At 40.2% G+C, this 16,671-nt stretch overlaps 1 protein-coding gene across 2 annotated transcripts in view; it reads left to right on the plus strand.

Moving 5' to 3' along the window:
• usp45 (ubiquitin specific peptidase 45) overlaps positions 1–16,671 on the plus strand; it is a 98,957-nt gene that overhangs the window by 22,486 nt on the left and 59,800 nt on the right. For both annotated transcript variants that reach the window (XM_063040883.1, XM_063040882.1), the window contains exon 5: positions 2,099–2,196. In XM_063040883.1, coding sequence (XP_062896953.1) covers positions 2,099–2,196 — 98 coding nt within the window. The remainder of the gene's footprint in view (positions 1–2,098; positions 2,197–16,671) is intronic.

Here is a 16,671-nt window from a genome sequence, read left to right on the forward strand (position 1 = left end):
ATTGAATATTGAAAAGCCTAGATAGAGTGGATGCGGAGAGGGTGTTTCCTGTGGTAGATGAGCCTGGGACGAGAGGGCACAGCCTCAGAATAGACGGATTTCCACATTTATACATAGATGAAGAGTCATTTATTTTGCCAGATGGTGGTGAATCTGTGGAATTCATTGTCACAGAGGGCTGTGGGGACCAAGCCATTGAGGTTGAAAGGTTCTTGATTACTCAGGACGTCAAAGGTTAAGGGAGAATGGGTTTGAGGAGGATAAGTCAGTTATGATGGAATGGCAGAGGAGACCCAATTGGTCAAAAGGCCAATGTTCTTATGAAACATCGACTCTTTATTCCTCTGCATGGGTGATGCTAACTTGCTGCGTTCCTCCAGCATTATGTGTGTGTACCTCTCAACAAAGGGAACAAATTAGATATGTGGAAGTGCAGAATAAGTAGACCTAAAACAATAAATGTACACCTGCTTTACGATTACCAGGTCAGAGGTATTTTTTGTCCTGATCCTCACTTTCATTTTTCCTTCAGTAAATTTGGGATGATGTAATATGTGTCTATTGAGGCAAGTGCTATAACTTAACATGGACATAAATTGGATAACTATTTGAAAAGGAAAAAGACTGAAAGAATATACAGTGGATTCAAGTTAATTGGGAAACATTGAGACCAGTATATCTTGGCTCAATTAAGCGGCTGCCCCAATTAGCAAAAGCTTCATGGAAATAGTTGAAAGGGTATAATAACGACAAACTGAGTAACAAATTATGTATTTAAATGAAATGCAGAACAAATTAGCGCACTACCAGTAGTACTACAATACTATCAAACTGTATTAGTTCCTAACTGTTATCACTGGTGGAATTGATCCAGTGTACGCAATGAACAAAATCATTGCAGACATCTAGTGCAGATAATGGACTGCCTTCATACAATGGTATAGATAATTGTAATCTCCAAATCTTCATTTTCATTGCAACATTCAAGATGATTGTTGATACTTTGAAATTTTTCATAATTTCTAACTTGTTGAAGTTAAGAATTTTCACTCCTGGCTGTTTCTAGCATCACCAAGCTTGAATGCTTGAAACTGCAGCAAGCAAAACAGCTTTGAATTGTCTTGCTGCTTATTTCTTGCCAATTATCAGTGATAAATATCACTGCTTTTTTAAGCCAAACATGCCCAACTGATGCTATTTGAGGACAACTTCTGTCCTATTAAAGCTCTAAGAATGGTGTGGTATTTAACAGCCACACAAACTCGTGCGACTGACGCTGGTTAGAAACTGGTTGGCAATAGTCTCCTGTCCTGATTATGTGGCATAGTGTCCCAAGTTAATAAAGAGATCCCAGTAATTTTCTTGTTCTTTAAGGGTTGTCCCAAATAAGTGACTGAGGTGATTAACTAATTGTCCAATTAACCAAAATCCACCATATTGGAAATTGTAGCAAAATAGAAATTGTTTCATTTTAAGCTTATCAGTGCAATGAATAAACTAATTTTCCACTATTTAAAACAATTCCTTGAGTATCATTAGATTAAACAGCATCTTAATATTTATTTAGTTATTGAGATACAGGCCCTTTGAGCCATGACACCTAGCAACCCCTGACTGATTTAAATCTGGCCAATTTACAATGACCTATTAACTTACTAACAGGTACATCTTTGGACTGTGGGAGGAAACTGGAGCACCTGGAGGAAACCCACACATTCCACGAGAAGGACATACAGACTCCTTACAGTTGACGTTGGAAATCAAATCCAAACTCTGACTGTAATAGAGTCACGCTAACGGCTACGCTGTTATGGCGCTCAAAAATCAATAGATTAAATGGTATCTAATCAGATCAGCATTTTAATTGTTACAAGTAATCTATCCTATAAAGCTACACAAATCAGTTTTCAGAGATTGCATGTAAACTGCATTCTGCTGTTTTTGCCTCAGGCTTTTTTTTGGTAAAGAAATTAAATGTTGTTTGCAGTTGAAGCCAAATTCTTCATTTATAGTGGTCTCTATGTGAGCATAAGTTATGTTCTTAGAGTCAGTTCTGCACAGTTTGCACTTCATAGAATCCATTCTTTTAATTTCATAGGTGCTATGAATGTGATGAGGAACTAACACCGTGCAATAAAAAGGTTCTTGCTCCTTTAATGGATTTTCTGCAAAAGCATGCAACAAGGACACATTCAGGTAATTTATTTTTATATTTATTGCTTCTGTACAGAGCTCAGCCATCTTCTGTCGTATTTAAGCAGGGATGAAGAAACTTCAGCATTTTAACTCTAATATCTACATTTTAGAGTTATAGCGAAAATACAAGGAATATACTATGATTATGAAGACAAGTAGTCCTCTTTTATTGTCATTTAGTAATGCATGCATTAAGAAATGATACATTATTTCCTCTAGTGTGATATCACAAAACACAGGACAAACCAAGGCTGAAAAAACTGACAAAACCACGTAATTATAATATATGGTTACAAACAGTGTAACAATACCATAACTTGATGAAGAAGTCCGTGAGCACAGTAAAGTTCAAAGTTTCTCAGATGTCCCACATCTCATGCAGACGGGAGAAGGAAGAAAAACTCTCCCTGCCATGCCGACCACAATCCGATGCTGAGTCATCCGAAAACTTCGAGCTCTGATCAGCTCCCCGACACTGAGTACTGAGCGTCATCTCTGTCCGAACGATTCGACCTCCTTCTCAGTCGCCAAAAGCAGGCAAGGCCGGGGATTTTGAGGCCTACCCTCTGAAAGATTCCCGACTGCGCAGTAACGACAGCAGTGAACAGGCATTTCAGAAATTTCTCCAGATGTTCCTCTGTGCTTTCACGTCCATTCTCCATCAAATCAGAATTGTCCACGGCCCCTATATAACAGATACAATATCATTTTTCACCGGAGGGCGTGTGCCGCCATCTTCTCCTCCTCCTACTACAGGGGTTGAATGAGAGTTAGTGTATTTTGTTGATGGGAATAAACTGCTCTGGGCATTGGAGGTGGAAAGGGAGGGTCCAAAAAGGCTACTGTACTTGTTGGTACCAATAACTGTAGCAGAGCTACCACCAGTATCTGGCCAACTTTGGGTGCCATAGTAGCACAGCAGTTAGCACGAAGCTATTACAGCTTGAGTTGTTGGAGTTTGGAGTTCATTTGTAAGAAGTCTGTACATCCTCCCCATGGAATGCATGGTTTTCTTTGGGTGCCCTGCTTAGGCTTGGATTAATCGGGGTTTGTGGGGTGGTGCAGCTCAAAGGGTCAGAAGGGCCAATGCCACGCTCTATTTCAATAAATACTAAAATATAATCTAAGGTAATTGAATTATTATACATAGACATGTAGCTAGGGGCTACTAAGATCAGTTTAACCTCTCCGATAATGAGGGTGAATGAGTCATGGCTGTTCTGGGCCTCTCCTGAGAGGAGACGAAGCCCTCTGCTATGCAGTATTGCAGGGTTTGAGTGGGAGTCATTATCATGATCAATCATGATAAATGATCCCATATGTATTAGCATTAATTGTGTCTGGCCTCCTGGCTCACTTGCAAGTATCTTTGGTCGTTTGACCTAATTATTCAGTCGGATTTATGTACTCAGGTTTATTTATCACACGTATGTCGAACCATATATTGAAATGCATCGTTGCGTTAACAACCAACACCACCTAAGGATGTGCTGGGGGCAACCCACAAGTGTCCCCACACATTCTGGTGCCAACATAGCATATCCACAATGTTCAGTGAAATAACACAAGCAACGATAACAACAGCAACAATACAAAAGCAAAACAAGCCCCCTTTTCTCCTTCCTCAGTGCGCACATAACACGCACGCACACAACCCTGTCCCTAATCCCCCTCTTTGTCCTCAAAACCATCCATATGAGCCTAAAAAAAACCCAAGTCTGAGCCAAGATCTCGACAGAGACCAAGGTTGGATGCCATCTTGGTCACAGCAACGTACAGCCCAGAAACAGGCCTCATGGTATCAGTTCTAATGACTTCCCTTTCCAAGTATTTGTGCAATCATCTTGTGTATGTTTAAGATGATTCATGATTTGTTTCATTCCCTCTTCTTTGCAGTTGCAGATGTTATCAAAGTTTAGCAATCTTTCTTATTGTGTGCTTTCAATTTAACCCATAGACCAATGTCAAAACAAATCAGAAACAGAGTTAATATCACTGGTACATGCCATGAAATGTGTTGTTTTATGGCTGCAGTATATTGCAATACATAATAAAAAAAACTATAATTTACAATAAAAATGTATATTAAAAATTAATTAAGTAGTACAAAAAGAGCAAAATAATATACAGGTGGTGTTCATGGGTTCATTGTCCATTCAGAAATCTAATGGTTCCAGAAATGTTGAGATTGTGTCTTCAGGCTCCTGTACTACCACATTGATGGTAGTAACGAGAAGAGGGCATCATTGGTGATACACAGAATGTTTTAACATTTATATTTGTGTTGTACACTACATTTTATATTCTATGAGGAATGTTAAATGTCCCTGCAAAAAAGTGCTGGAGAAGGGCAACTTTTTTTTTGTGTGACTCCCAAGGGAATCATCAAGTTCTCCCATTTGCAACTATTATAGCAGAAATGCACAGACTGCAGTAAGTAAGGTTTAAAACTATTTACAAGAACTAACAAACTTAAGGCCAAACACTCAGGTCTCCAGATCACCGAGGGAACACATGTAGTAGCTGGAAACTCAGGGGAGGTCTCAATTGTCTCAGGTAACATGGCTGCCAGGAGGACTGCAGGTAAAACAAGTTCCGGCCCTTAGCCCCCACCCCTACCTTCTATTCCCCTGGCTAATGTACAGTCTTCGGAAAATGAAACTGAATACCTCAGAGCAAGACTGTAATACCAGAAGGACATCAGGAACTGTTGTGCACTGTGCTTCACAGAAACATGGCTCACTACACAGCATTCCAGCCAGAAAGGCTTCAACTTTCACTGCAAGGAATGGATAGTAGCATCGGGTAAAGATTGAGACAGCAGCACTTGCTTCATGATTAATTCGTCATGGCAATTCTGTTACAGTCCTTCTCCTCCAACCTGGAACATCTGGTGGTTAAGGAGCTTCAGTTCTATCTGCTGAGGGAATTCTGCAGTCATCCTAGCAGTGGTGTACATTCCACCTCAGCAGATGCTAAGCTGGCATCGGAGTGGCTGAGGACTCGGATCAACTTTCACAAGGCAGTGCACCCTGATGCCTTCCCAATCATCATAAGGCAAAGGGTGAAATGCGGGGGGAGGGGGGCTTCAACCAGAATAACTTGAAGCAGTCTTTGGCCTTTTTATGTCTTCTCTGTCCAGATGAAGTGCCTTTTCCTGAAACATCAACTATTTATTCCTCTCCATAGATGCTGCCTTATTTGCTGAGTTCCTCCAGCATTTTGATTGTGTTATTTTGCCAACTGACACCAACATGTCACCTGCAGAACCAGAGGAGGCAACACACTCACTGTTAGACCACCATCAAGGATGCCTACTGTGCCATCCTTTGCCCGGTATGTCCGATCACCTGGCTGGGCTTCTGCTCCCGGCATACAGGTAGAGACTGAAGACCACAGCACCAGTGGTGAGGACAACAGAAGTGTGTTCAAGAAAGGCAGAGGAGCGTCTACTGGACTGCTTTGAATTGGTAGGCTGGACCTAATTCAGGGATTCATCTTTAGATCTGAATGAAGAGACCATAGCCGCCACTAACTTCATTAAGACCTGCTTGGAAGAGAACATGCAGAATTTTCCCAAAACAGAAGCTCTGGTTAGATGAACCAGGGCATTCACAGTCTGCAGAGGGTGAGATCTGTGACGGTCAAGACCAGAGGCCCAGACCTCTATAAGAAGTCAAAGTACAACCTATGGAAGGCCATTGTGAGAGAAAAAAGGCAAATCCATGTCAAGTTAGAGACAACCAGAGGCACAATAGCTGTGGCAGGGTTTGATGCCATTATTTCCTATATAAGGTGAAACCTAACTATATTTGTCAAGCTTTGAACTATGAACTATATGGTGGTGACGCTTCACTCTCCAATGAGCTCGACTCATTTTATGCATGCTTTGAAAGGGAAACATAACACCTGTGCGAATCACCACAGTGTCCAACAACCTTGTAATCTGTCTTGGTGATTGATGTCAGAACAATCTTCAAGAGTGAGTCCTTGCAAGGTATCAGGCCCTGATGTCTACCTGTGTAGGTATGAAAACCCTGCGTAGACCAACAAGCTAGGGTGTTCAAGCACATCTTCAACCTTGCTGCTGTGGTGTGAGTTTTCCACTTGTTTCGAAAGAGCAGCAGTTATACCAGTGCCCAAAAAGAGCAGGGTGAGCTGCCTCAACAGCTTTTGCCTGGTAACACTTAGATCTATAGTGATGCATCACATCGAGAGGTTGATTATGATTGAAATTAACTCTGCCTGAGCAAGGGCGTGAACCTGCTGTAGTTTACCGACTGCCACATCTGGTTACAGTGGATGCAATCTCACTGGCTCTTCACTCAGCTTCGGAGCAATTTGCAGCAATATATACATTAGACTGCTGTTTATTGATTGCAGCTTAGCATTCAACACCATCATCCTCTCACTATCAATTAACACGCTTCAAAACCTGGATTTCAGTGCCTCCCTCTGCAACTCGATCCTTGTCTTCCTTATCGGGTGACCACTGGTAGTGCTGCTTGGTAATAACATCTCCTCGCTGACGATCAACACAGGTTTGTCAACACAGGTGACAATCCCAAGGATTCATGCTCAGCTCTACTCTCTCTAAACTTATGATTGTGTGGCTAAGTACAGCTCAAACACCCCTTATGAATTCTCAGATGACACTGCTGTTGTAAGTAAAATTTCAGATGACAACGAGGAGGTGTACAGGAGTAAAATAAATTAGCTGGTTGAATGGTGTCACAAAAACAACCTCTCACTCAACTTCAGGAAGACCAATGAATTGATTGTGGACATCAGGAAAACTCACACAAGTCCTCCTTGAGGGGTCAGTGGTGGGAAGGATGAGCAGCTTCACGTTCCTGCGTCGATATATTGGTGCAGTGATGAAGATGACGCACTGGTGAGGAGATTTGGTATGTCACCAAAGACTCTTTCAAATTGCTGCAGATGTACAGCAGAGAGCACTCTGACTGGTTGAATCATAGCCTAGTATGGTGGCACCAAGGTGCATATCACAAGAGACTGCAAAGGGTTGTTTATTCAACCAGCCCCATCACTTCACAACCACTGAAGACATCTTCAAGAAATGGTGCCTTTTTGAAAAAAAAGGTGTCATCAGTCTTTAAGGACCCTCGCCATCCAGGACCTGCCTTTTTCATGATACTACCAATGGAGAGGAGGTTCTAGAGCCTGAAGACTCACTCAACATTTTAGGAACTGTCAACATTTCCCTTCCACCATCACATTTCTGAATGGCCCATGAGAACTGCCCTGTTTTACCCTTTTGCACTATTTATTTATTTTGTAATTTATAGTAACATAAATTTTATGTCTTTACATTGTACGGCTGCCACAAATAATTTCACGTCTTGTGTCAGTGATAATAAAGCTGATTATAATATTCCTATTCCTGGAAATATCAGAATAAATTCCACTTTGTTTGGATATTCTGGATACTTGTGTGTTAATGTTTGATCTTTAATTATGTAACAAGCATAATAAACCGAAATTTCCCAAAGCAACTATTCAAAAACAAAATTTCATGGCATCTGCTATTAATATAAGGGAAGTAGGCTCCTGGTTTCCCATGTGATCTCTGCTGTAGTTGGCTTCAGCTGCAAAAATGTTCTAATTACATTATTCGTACGTGAATGGTTGCGGTAATTACATTAATCGGTTGAAATCATCCCTTCCATCTCCATGCTGAGATCCCAAAAGAACGTAAACAGCTGCTAACAATGCATTGCCAATTCAGTGACTTACTATAACTAGCCCTGTTCCGTTTAGGGAAATTGTCAGGGAAAAAAGAGATCTCATTAGCTATATAAAAAGATGAGGCCAGGGGTTTTGTTTCCCAAGATGTGCCACCCAGAATGTTATACTCGGGGGTAGGATAGGAGACCAACTGTAGCTTTATAGGTTGTAGTTCACAAAATCTGTGACTATCAGAACAGGTGCAGAACTGGCATGGCATTATTTTCTAAACTATATTGTAGTGTACAGTATTAAATTGTTAACTCTCCAAACACTAGCGGTTCATCTATATAACAGAAGTAGTGTAATGCTTATACAACACCAGTGATCACTGATCAGGGTTCGATTACCGCCTTTGTTTGTAAAGAGTTTGTACATTCTCCCTGTGATCACATGGGTTTCCTCCAGGTGCTCTGGTTTCAACCTACATTCCAAAGATGTACAGTGTTAGGGTTAGTAAGTTGTGGTCATGCCACTTTGGCACCAAAAGCATGGAGACAACTTGGGGGCTATCCAGCACAAACCTCACTGATTTGATTTGACATGAACGACACATTTCACTGTGTGTTTCAATGTTTTAATCTGCATGTGACAGAGAAGCTAATTTTTAATCTTTAAAACTTTGTTAAATTATGTTAAAACATATTGAAAAGTATTTAATTCTGAAAATTTATAATTTTTAGAATTTTAAGATTTGTATGAAAATCTATTTGTTGATTTCATCTTTTACTTTCCTACAATATGAAAAATAGAACTTAGTCATTTATTATAGTCAAGTTTATGGGTGAACAACTGAGGTAGACGACTCAACCGAGCACTAACCTACATCGTTGGTGGGGAGGTCACATTCATCAAGGCAACTATCTCAGATGGTTTCTCCTTCAGCTGTTTGTTTGAACCCATCAGAGTGGGAAAAATATGAAGTTTGCAGAACAGTACCACTTAAACAGTCTGTTGATACAGTACTCAACCAATGCTACAAATAAAATAACAAAATGTAAGCACTGCAATTGATGAAGTTCAGAGTAAATTTATGATTAAAGTATATATGTCACCATCTACGACACTGAGATTCATGTTCTTGGGGGCCTTCACGGTAAATTAAAAGAAGCACAATTGAATCAAAGAAAAACCATGCAAGATGGGCAAACAATCAATGTACAAAAGACAACAAACTCTGGAAATACAAAAAGGAAAAAAAAAATATTGAGAACTTGTGATAGAGGCCTTGAAAGTGAGTCTGAAATGATTGTGCGAACATTTCAGTGATGGGGCAAGAGAAGTTATCCCCTTTGGTTCAGGAGCTTGATGCTTGAGGGGTAGTAACTGTTCCTGAACCTGGTGATGTGGATCCTGAGGCTGCTGTACCTCCTCCCTGATGGCAGCAGCGAGACGAGAGCAAAGCCTAGATGGTGGGGGTCCTTGATGATGGACGCTGCTTTTCTGCGACAGCACTTGTGCTCAGAGGTGGAAATGCCTTTACCCATGGTGGATTGAACGGTCTCCGCTACTTTATGTAGGCTCTTTCAAGGACCAGGCTGTGATGCAACCAGTCAGAGTACTCTCCACTGCACTTCTATAGATGTTTGTCAAAGTTTCAGATAACATGCGGAATTTTTGCAGACTTCTAAGTCGAGGTGCTGCCACGCTTTCTTTGTAATGGCACTTGCGTGCTGGACCCAGGACAGATCCTCTGAACTGATCACGCCAAGGAATTTAAAGTTACTGACGCTCTCCACCTCTGATCACCCAATGAGCACTCACTCATGGACCGGTTTCCTCTGCCTGTAGTCAATAATCAGCTATTGCACACAATATTCTGTGAAATTACTTGAGGCATGATATATAATGTGGCAAACTATAATACACTCTTAGGACCTCTGCCTGCTGTACCTTAAACATTTTAATCCTCGGATACGGCTGCTGATCTCTCCTACACGTGGTTAATCCTGTTTGCCTGTAAGGAGCGTCTTGGTAGCATAGTGGTTAGCGTGACGCTATTACAGCTCGGGCGTCGGAGTTCAATTCCTCCATCCTTCCTGTGAGCGTGTGGGTTTCTTCCCGGTGTTCCCGTTTCCTCCCACAATCCAAAGATGTTCTGGTTAGTAGGATAATTGGTCTTCATAAATTGTCTTGTGATTAGACTAGGGTTAAGTAGGTAGGTTGCTGGTGGCACGGCTGGAAGGGCCTGTTCCACATTGTATCTAAATAAAGCTACCCCTTTAACTGTAAATATTAGTTATTCTCTACCTGCAGATGATTTTGACAGCACTCACCATGATGGCACTCGGGTAATTCTGCCTCTGACTTCATGCAAGGTGACTTTGGAGCACTCTGATTTCCTAGTCTCTCTGTCTCTTTACCTTTGGCGTCAATTCTGGCACTGATTTTCCACAGCATCTTTAGACTGGAATATTAGTCCACTTTTGGTTCATCATGTGCTATGGCTGCTTGCAGCAGCCATCTAGCTGCAGCATTTTGTTTTGCACATTTTTTGAAAGGAGTATTAGTACCACAATAGTACACTACACTGTAGTAAAAACTTGGAATGTTTTTACTAATCAACATTAAATGCCCATAAGACATAGGAGCAGAATTAGGCATTTGAGTCTACTCTGCCATTCCAACATGGCTGATTTAGTATTCCACTCAACCCCATTCTCCTGCCTTCTCCCCATAACCTTTGACGCCCTGACTAATTCAGAAGCTCCGCTTTAAATATACTCAATTACTTGGCCTCCTCAGCAGTCTGTGGCAATGAATCCCACAAATTCACTACCCTCTGGCTAAAAAAATTTCCTTCTCATCTCTGTTCTAAATGTATGTCCCCCTATTCTGTGGCTGTGGTCCTGGACTCACCCACTATAGGAAACATCCTCTCCATATCCACTCTACCCAGGCCTTTCAATATTCAATAGTTTTCAATGCGATCCCTCCTCGTTCTTCTAAGCTCCAGTGAGGCAGGCCCAGAGCCATCAAACACTCCTCATGTGTTAACCCTTTCATTCTCATCAACCTCCTCTGGACCTTCTCTGATATCATATCATATATATTTATAGAGTCATGAAACATTAGATCAGTACATTCTATTAAGGAGTGATCCAGATGTTTTTTTTTGGGGGGGAGGAGAAAACTCTGGTTAGAAACATATGCTAGCTATTGAGTAACCTGCAGTTCATGACAACCCATGGAGTTATCCCATTGCCAAGACAGACACTACTGACGGCACAACAGAAACATAACATGCCACTGAAGGCTTAATTAAATGTTATTATTTTAAAGGAAATATTTATTGGTACCAATGGACGATAGGTGCAGGAGTAGGCCATTCAGCCCTTCCAGCCAGCACCACCATTCACTAAGATCATGGCTGATCATCCACAATCAGTACCCTTTTCCTGCCTTCTCCCCATATCCCCTCACTCCGCTATCTTTAAGAGCTCTGTCTAACTCTTTTTTGAAAGAATCCAGAGAATTGGCCTCCACTGCCTTCTGAGGCAGAGCATTCCACAGAACCACAACCCACTTAGATTATTCTGAAAAGTAATAATTTGCATGCCTTATAATTTGCTTCCTGTTTATCAGTTGACCTTTTTTCAATGAAATACATATTTTGAATTCAAGGTTTTATGAAATATTAAGCAAAGAAAGTGATTTTGCTATATTGACAACTAATGTAAAAATTGTCTTTTTGTGATCAAATGTTGCATTAAGTTGGATGTAGAATCGCTGAGGAGTGCAGTAAAAATCGAGACCAACTGCTTTCAAGGAATTTTCTCTCCAGTATTTGTGCCTGTTGGAAAATAATTAACTTTTATTTCTGAATTTAATACTGTATTAATAAACTAGTATACCGTGGATTCTGATTAATTGGGACATATCGGGACCAGTACATTTTGGCCCAATTAAGCTGCTGCCCCAATTAGATGAAGTTTCATGGAAATAATTAAAACACACAAAAAAAGACAAACCACTATTTAAACTAAGGAACAAATTGTGTATTAAATGAAATACAGAACAAATAGGAACACTAACTACACTACTAGAGTATTATAAAACTGTAGTTCCTAATAATTATCAACAGAGGAATTTGTCCTGTGTACACAGCCATGTTCCTTTGATTGACTGTAAATGAACAAAATCAGCGCAGACACCTAGTTCAGATACCGGGCTGCCTTCTTACATTGCATCCTCCAAATCTTCATTTTCATTGTAACATTGAAGAGGATTGTCGATCCCTTCAAATTCTTTGTAATTCCTTACTTGTTGAAGTAGTGAAATTATTTTATTTCTTCAATAATCATTGCTTTTTGAAGACAAACACAGGCAACTCACACTACTTAAAAACTATTCGCTCTAAGCACAATGTAGTGTTTAATGGCCACACAAGTTCGGCAACTGTCTCCTGTCCTAGTTAAGCGGCATAGTGTCCCAAATATACAAAGGGAATCTCAGCTATTTTCTCAATTAATTTTTGTTCTTTAAGAGTAGCTCCAAATAAATGGCTAACTGATTAACCGATGGCCCAAATAACCAGAATCCACTGTATATCTTTAGGGATCATAAATTTGTGTGCTTTAAAATATCTGTAGCCTATATTGTGTATGTATTTTGTATTATATGTATATTTATATTATATATTTATGTGTATATGTACACACATTTGTATTTCATGTTTGTGTGTATGTATGTATGTGTGTGTGTGTGTATGTATATGTATATATATATATATATATAAATAAAATAATGTTTAGATGTATAAAATATTGTATGTATTACATAGAGAGTTAGGTTCATGGCCTTCTGCAATGGGGTGGGGCGGGGTACTGCACAGGATCGAAAGAAGCTGCAGAAAATCGTGAACTTAATCTGTTCCATTATGGGCACTAGCCTCCATAGTATCCAGGATATATCCAAAGAGTGGTCCCTCAAAAAGGCAACATCCATCATTAAGGACCCACATCACCCAGGACATGCCCTCTTCTCTTTGCTACCTTCAGGAAGGAGGTACAGGAGCTTGAAGACACACTCAACAGTTCAGGAACAACTTCTTCTGCTCTTCCATTAGATTTCTGAATGGGCATTGAACCCATAAACACTACCCCACTACTTTTAATTTTGCTGTATTTTGAATCTCTCTCTCTCTCTCTCGCTCTCACACACACACACATTCATTCAGTTTTTGTTACTATGTATTGCATTGTACTGTTGCTGCAAAAACAAAAAAAAAATCATGACATATGCCTATGATATTAAACCTGATTTTGGCTTGCTTATCATTATTGGAGCAGCACGGTAACATAGTGGTTAGCATAATGCTTTTCAGTACCAGTGACCTGGGTTCAATTCCCGCTGCTGCCTGTAAGGAGTTTGTATGTTCCTCCTGTGACCATCTGGGATTCCTCCAGGTGTTCCAGTTTCCTCCCACAGTCCAAAGACGTACTGGTTGGTGGGTTAATTGGTCATTGTAAATGGTCCTGTGATTAGGCCAGGATTAAATCAGGAGATTACTGGGCAGCACAGCTTGAAGGGCCAGAAGGACTTATTCCATGCTGTATCACAGATGGATGGACAGACACCAGATTTGAGAAAGATATTCTGTAATCCTTTGCATGATAATTAAAATATGTGTTTGTTATATATTGTGCTGAATTATCCTTTTATTAACTTTGGAAAATTAGGTGGTGTGCGTAATGGCCAGCCAATTCTATATCACTTCAATTCATCCCATTGCTAAAATTTAATTTTGCCTGATATTGTATAAAATGTTTTCCCTTTAATGTGTAATATGTTTATGATTGGCAGGATAGTGCTATTATATCTATATATACTAGATCTTGACATGCATTGAACCTTCTGCTCGCTATTACTAACTGAAAGCTGTAAATGCACAAGTAATTAAACATTAAATGGTGAGAAGATCCAAGTTCTTTTATAAGGTCCTTTATTATGTTAGGATGTGTTTCTTGAGCCAGTAATTTGAAAGACACTCTTATTTTAAAAAGATTGACAATTCCTTTATAGATTAATTGAACTTAGATGTCAAAGCAACAAAATTAGAAAATTATTAAAACAATTTTTTTTAGTTATGTAAGCTCAAACAAAGTATGAAGATGTGAACTTGCATGTCTAAAGAGGTTGATATGAAAGTGTTAGCTTAAGACTGCATTAGGAAGAGTATTTCATGCTTAATGTCTACTAAGGGAAAGATAAGGAAGATACAGAGAAAGTTAGGGTGAAGTGTATAAAATTCCATTAGGTTCAACAATTATCAACCCCAGTGAAATGGAGATTAAGATATGAAACTGCTGGAGGCTGAGAAGCTTAACAAATGTAGTAAGTTTGGATTTCAACATTTACTAAGGTGCAGTGAATTTGAAGACATGGGACTAAGTTTTAAGTGATCTGAAAAAAATTCTCAGTTTTTTTAAGTAAATGTAAAAATATGGATAACAGAAGAGGGATATGAATGTTGGGCTCTTCAGCAAGTAATCTCAATCTTAGCAGATTCCCTACTCTCATCTTACTTACTCCCCGTGTCCCTTGATCCCTTTAGCACTGCTATAAAATCAGTTAAAAAAGTTTCTTCCAATCTTATTATCATCTAGTCTTGTGCATTCCATAAGACCAAGCAGACTTGGACTCCACAGCTGCCACTGCCAAAGAATTCCATGGATTCACACTCTCTGGCTAAAGAAATTCTTCCTCATCTCCATTCTAAAAGGATGGCCCTCTATTCTGAGGCTGTATGCCCTGGTCTTAGACTCTCCCACCATAGGAAACATCCTCTCCATAGCCACTCTATCAAGGCTTTTCATCATTCGAGAGGTTTCAATGAGGTCACCCCTTATTCTTCTGCGAATTCTAGTAAATATAGGCCCAGAGCTATCAAACATTCTTTATATGACAAGCCATTCAATTGGGAATCATTTTCATGAACCTCCTTTGAACCCTCTCCAATTTCAGCACATCCTCTCTTAAGCTAAGGGGATCAAAACTGCTTACAATACTGCAAGTGAGGCCTCACCAGTGCTTTATAAAGTCCCAACATGCATCCTTACTTTTATATTCTAGTCCTCTTGAAATGAATTGTAGCATTGCATTTGCCTTCCTCACCACAAACTCAACCTACAATTAACCTTTAGGGAATCCTGCACAAGGACTCACAAGTCCCTTTGTGCTTCAGTTTTTTCTATTTTCTCTCCATTTAGAAAATAGTCAATCCTTTCATATGTTCTACCAAAGTGCAAGACCGTACCCTTCCCAATCCTGTATTCTATCTGCCATTTCTTTACCCATTCAACTAGTATAAGTCATTTTGTAGCCTCTCTATTTCCTCAAAGCTATCTGCCCCTCCACCTATCTTCATATTGCCTAAAAAAGCCACCAATTCCATCATCCTAATCATTGACATATGACGTAAAAAGAATCGGTTCCAACACAGACCCTTGTGAACACCACTGGTTACTGGCAGCTGACCAGAACAGGTTCCCTTTATTCTCACTCTGCCTCCTACCAATCAGCCACTACTTTATCCATACTCGAATCTTTCCTGTAATACTATGGGCTTGTAGCTTGATAAGCAGCCTCATGTATGCCAACTTGTCAAAGGCTTTCTGAAAATCCAAGTACACAACATCAGCCGATTCTCCTTAGTATATCCTGCTTGTTATTTCTTCAATGAATTCCAACAGATTTGTCAGGCAAGGTTTTCCCTTGAGGAAACCATGCTGACTGCAGTCTATTTTATCATGTGCCTCCAAATACCCTGGGACCTTATCCTTAATAATCAGTTGCAACATCTTCCCAACCACTGAGGTCAGACTAACTGGCCTATAGTGTTCTTTCTTCTGCCTCTCTCCCTTCTTGAAGATTGGGATGATACTTGCAATTTTCCAGTCTTCTGCAACCATTCCAGAATCTAGTAGTTCTTGAAAGATCATTACTCGTGTCTCCACGATCTCTTCAGTCACCTCTTTCAGAACCTGGGGTGTACACCATCTGGTCCAGATGACTTAGCTGCCTTCAGACCTTTGTTTCCCAAGAACCTTCTCTGTAGTTCAGAGGTGATAACATTGTGGAACAGAATATCTGAAGTTCATTCAACAGAAGATCGTGCCAGGTGTTAACAAAGTACTTTAATCCTTGTTAGCAAGGGTAAATACAGGGGTATTGGCTCTATTACAATAATTAGAAAGATTTTTATTGTTATTTATTTTGAGATATGGCATCAAACAGGCCCTTCTGACCCACTGAGTCACGCCGCCCAGCAACCCACCGATTTAACCCTAGCCTAATCACAGGAGAATTTACAACGACTAATTAACCTACTAACCAGTAAGCTTGACTGTGGAAGGAAACGGGAGCACCTGGAGGAAACCCATGCGCACACAGGAAGAATGTACAACCTTTCCCTCAGAGAACTGTGGAATTGAAGTGACACCAGAAGCTGTAATAGCGTCATACTAACCTATACGCTACCATGGTGCCCTATATGAACAGATATAATAAATGTATGTGCCAATAACATCAGCACCAGGGGGAAATCACAGAAAGACCTCAGGGTACAACAAAAACACATTCCTGGGAACTGCTCATAAGCTGAACTGTTCCCAAGTCAGAAATGAGCTATGAGAGAGGATCACAGAAACAGCAGTGATGTGAGAGTGAGCAGGCTCAGGAAGAGTCCGCTCCGTGTTTCCAGATCTGCTCTGCACGATTCAGTCC

This window comes from Mobula hypostoma, chromosome 2 (genome assembly GCF_963921235.1).
Source record: "Mobula hypostoma chromosome 2, sMobHyp1.1, whole genome shotgun sequence".
In the NCBI taxonomy this organism is placed as follows: domain Eukaryota; kingdom Metazoa; phylum Chordata; class Chondrichthyes; order Myliobatiformes; family Myliobatidae; genus Mobula; species Mobula hypostoma.